Here is a 1,858-nt window from a genome sequence, read left to right as displayed (position 1 = left end):
AATTGATCAAAAAGACATAGTTAGTTGGACTTTGATGGAATGGGAAATATACTGTTAAATCATGCTATAGACACATGATTCAAAATGGGTTTCAATATCCACATAAGTTTCTATGGAAAGTCAAAATGCCTCCTAAGGTAAAAGTGTTCTTATGGCTTGTGCTGAGAGATAGTATCCTCACCAAAGACAATTTAATAAAAAGAGGGTGGCGTGGAGACAGTAAGTGCTCCTTTTGTGGCAGAGAGGACGATATTAATCATCTTTTTGTATTGTTCTGTTGCCAGGATGTTGTGGATGGTTATGAAATGCTCTTTTGGTATGCATGATATTCCTGACAACATCAAAAACTTATTTGATGTCTGGATCTGGAAATTTGAGAAAAATAATAGGGATCTTATGACGGTAGGAATTTCTGCTATTTTCTGGACTTTGTGAAAACTTGGAACCAAAGCTGTTTTGATAATAGCAGGGTAACTGATCCTTGCGTTCATGTTAATTTCATTATTAAATTTTTACATGATTGGAATGTGTTGCTGAAAAACCAGGAAAAAATAAGGCAAATGACGGCAGGCGTAAGGCAGGTTGAGCAGGTCGCGAGGGAGATCTTCGAAGCAGCGCATGGCTGAAGAACAGGGGTGTCAAGACTGGTTCCTGCTTGTATTCAGTCCTAGAAGCTGGCGATGAATACAAACCCTGTCTCTATGATAGCTTGCCTCTTCCTGTCTTTATGCTTTTCGTTTTGGTTATGTAGTAATAAACTTGATACTGCATTGTTCCTTTTGTGTCTGTGGATACCTAGGCTGTATGTTTCAGTCTTGGTCATGTTCGGTTGGCATCCCCTGGCGTCTATGCTGGGGCAAAAACCTGTTCTGCGTGAGAGTTGGGAGGGAGGGAGGGATGGATCCTTCTCTCATAGCAGCTCTGGCTATGTCTAGTAGTTTGCTGCTTGTGTAGCTCTCATAAGACGTTGTGGTTTCTTTTATATGAAAATCGGAGAGGGAGCTCTCTTTTTGAAAGGTGCGCTATAGCCTTTTTGGACCCTCCATGATAGCCACATGACGGGCCAATGTCAGTTTTACTATGCTAAAAATAGCGACTAGCAAATGTAAATTCAAACCTTGTTGATGGCCATCGTTCTGCTAGGAGAAAACACATAATAGTGCGGTAAATTTGAAAGACAACTATACTTGAACGCAAAAAATGAAGCCATAAGATTGGTTAAACTATTAGGAAAAATATGAGAACTGAAACTAAGAATACATATACGACACTAATAACTGGCGAATAGTCACCTATTAGAGATGGTAAATAACACTAATGGAAAATCAGTGTTTACCGAGTGCCAAGATCTTTGCTGAGTTCCATTTCAACAGGCTAATGACACAACATCCGTAGTGTGTACACGGCAAAGACTTCCTTCCGACGAGAGCCTTTTTTCGAGAGTACACCTAGGTGTACCATAGCTTTATAGAAAAAGCAGAATTGTTAGTACAAGAAGACCACCACTTATTGCGAACAACGAGCATAGCACGAACACCACGCTACGAAGGACATGAAATTAACTAATGACATGAACTGACTTTCGTACGTGTGTACTAGAGGGCCACGAAGGACATGAAGGCGGGTGCGGGGGCGACCAGAGGGGAGACCACGGGCGCGCCGCCTTCATCGGCCGGGGATCGATGGCGGGTCGGCGGCCGGTTCTGGGCTTTAGCTGACTCCGATGAGGACGATGTGGACGAGGATGGGGGCGGAGCCCGGTGGCCTCCCCGTTGTCGCCGACCCCATCTGATCTCATATGCGAGTTTTTTCATTCCGGCTACGACGAAGATGAAGTGGCAACGGCGGTCGACAAAAT

General features: G+C 43.5%; 1 protein-coding gene across 1 annotated transcript in view; it reads right to left on the bottom strand.

Annotated features, from left to right (window-relative positions):
• Positions 1–823, bottom strand: part of LOC119279107 (transcription factor bHLH19-like) — a 2,886-nt gene extending 2,063 nt beyond the window's left edge. Inside the window, exon 1 of the mRNA XM_037560497.1 lies at positions 796–823. Coding sequence (XP_037416394.1) covers positions 796–823 — 28 coding nt within the window. The remainder of the gene's footprint in view (positions 1–795) is intronic.
• Between the last annotated feature and the right edge of the window lie 1,035 nt (positions 824–1,858).

This window comes from Triticum dicoccoides, chromosome 3B (assembly GCF_002162155.2).
Source record: "Triticum dicoccoides isolate Atlit2015 ecotype Zavitan chromosome 3B, WEW_v2.0, whole genome shotgun sequence".
Taxonomy (NCBI): domain Eukaryota; kingdom Viridiplantae; phylum Streptophyta; class Magnoliopsida; order Poales; family Poaceae; genus Triticum; species Triticum dicoccoides.
The sequence above is the reverse complement of the archived record's forward strand: the minus strand, read 5'-3'. Positions and strand labels throughout refer to the sequence as shown.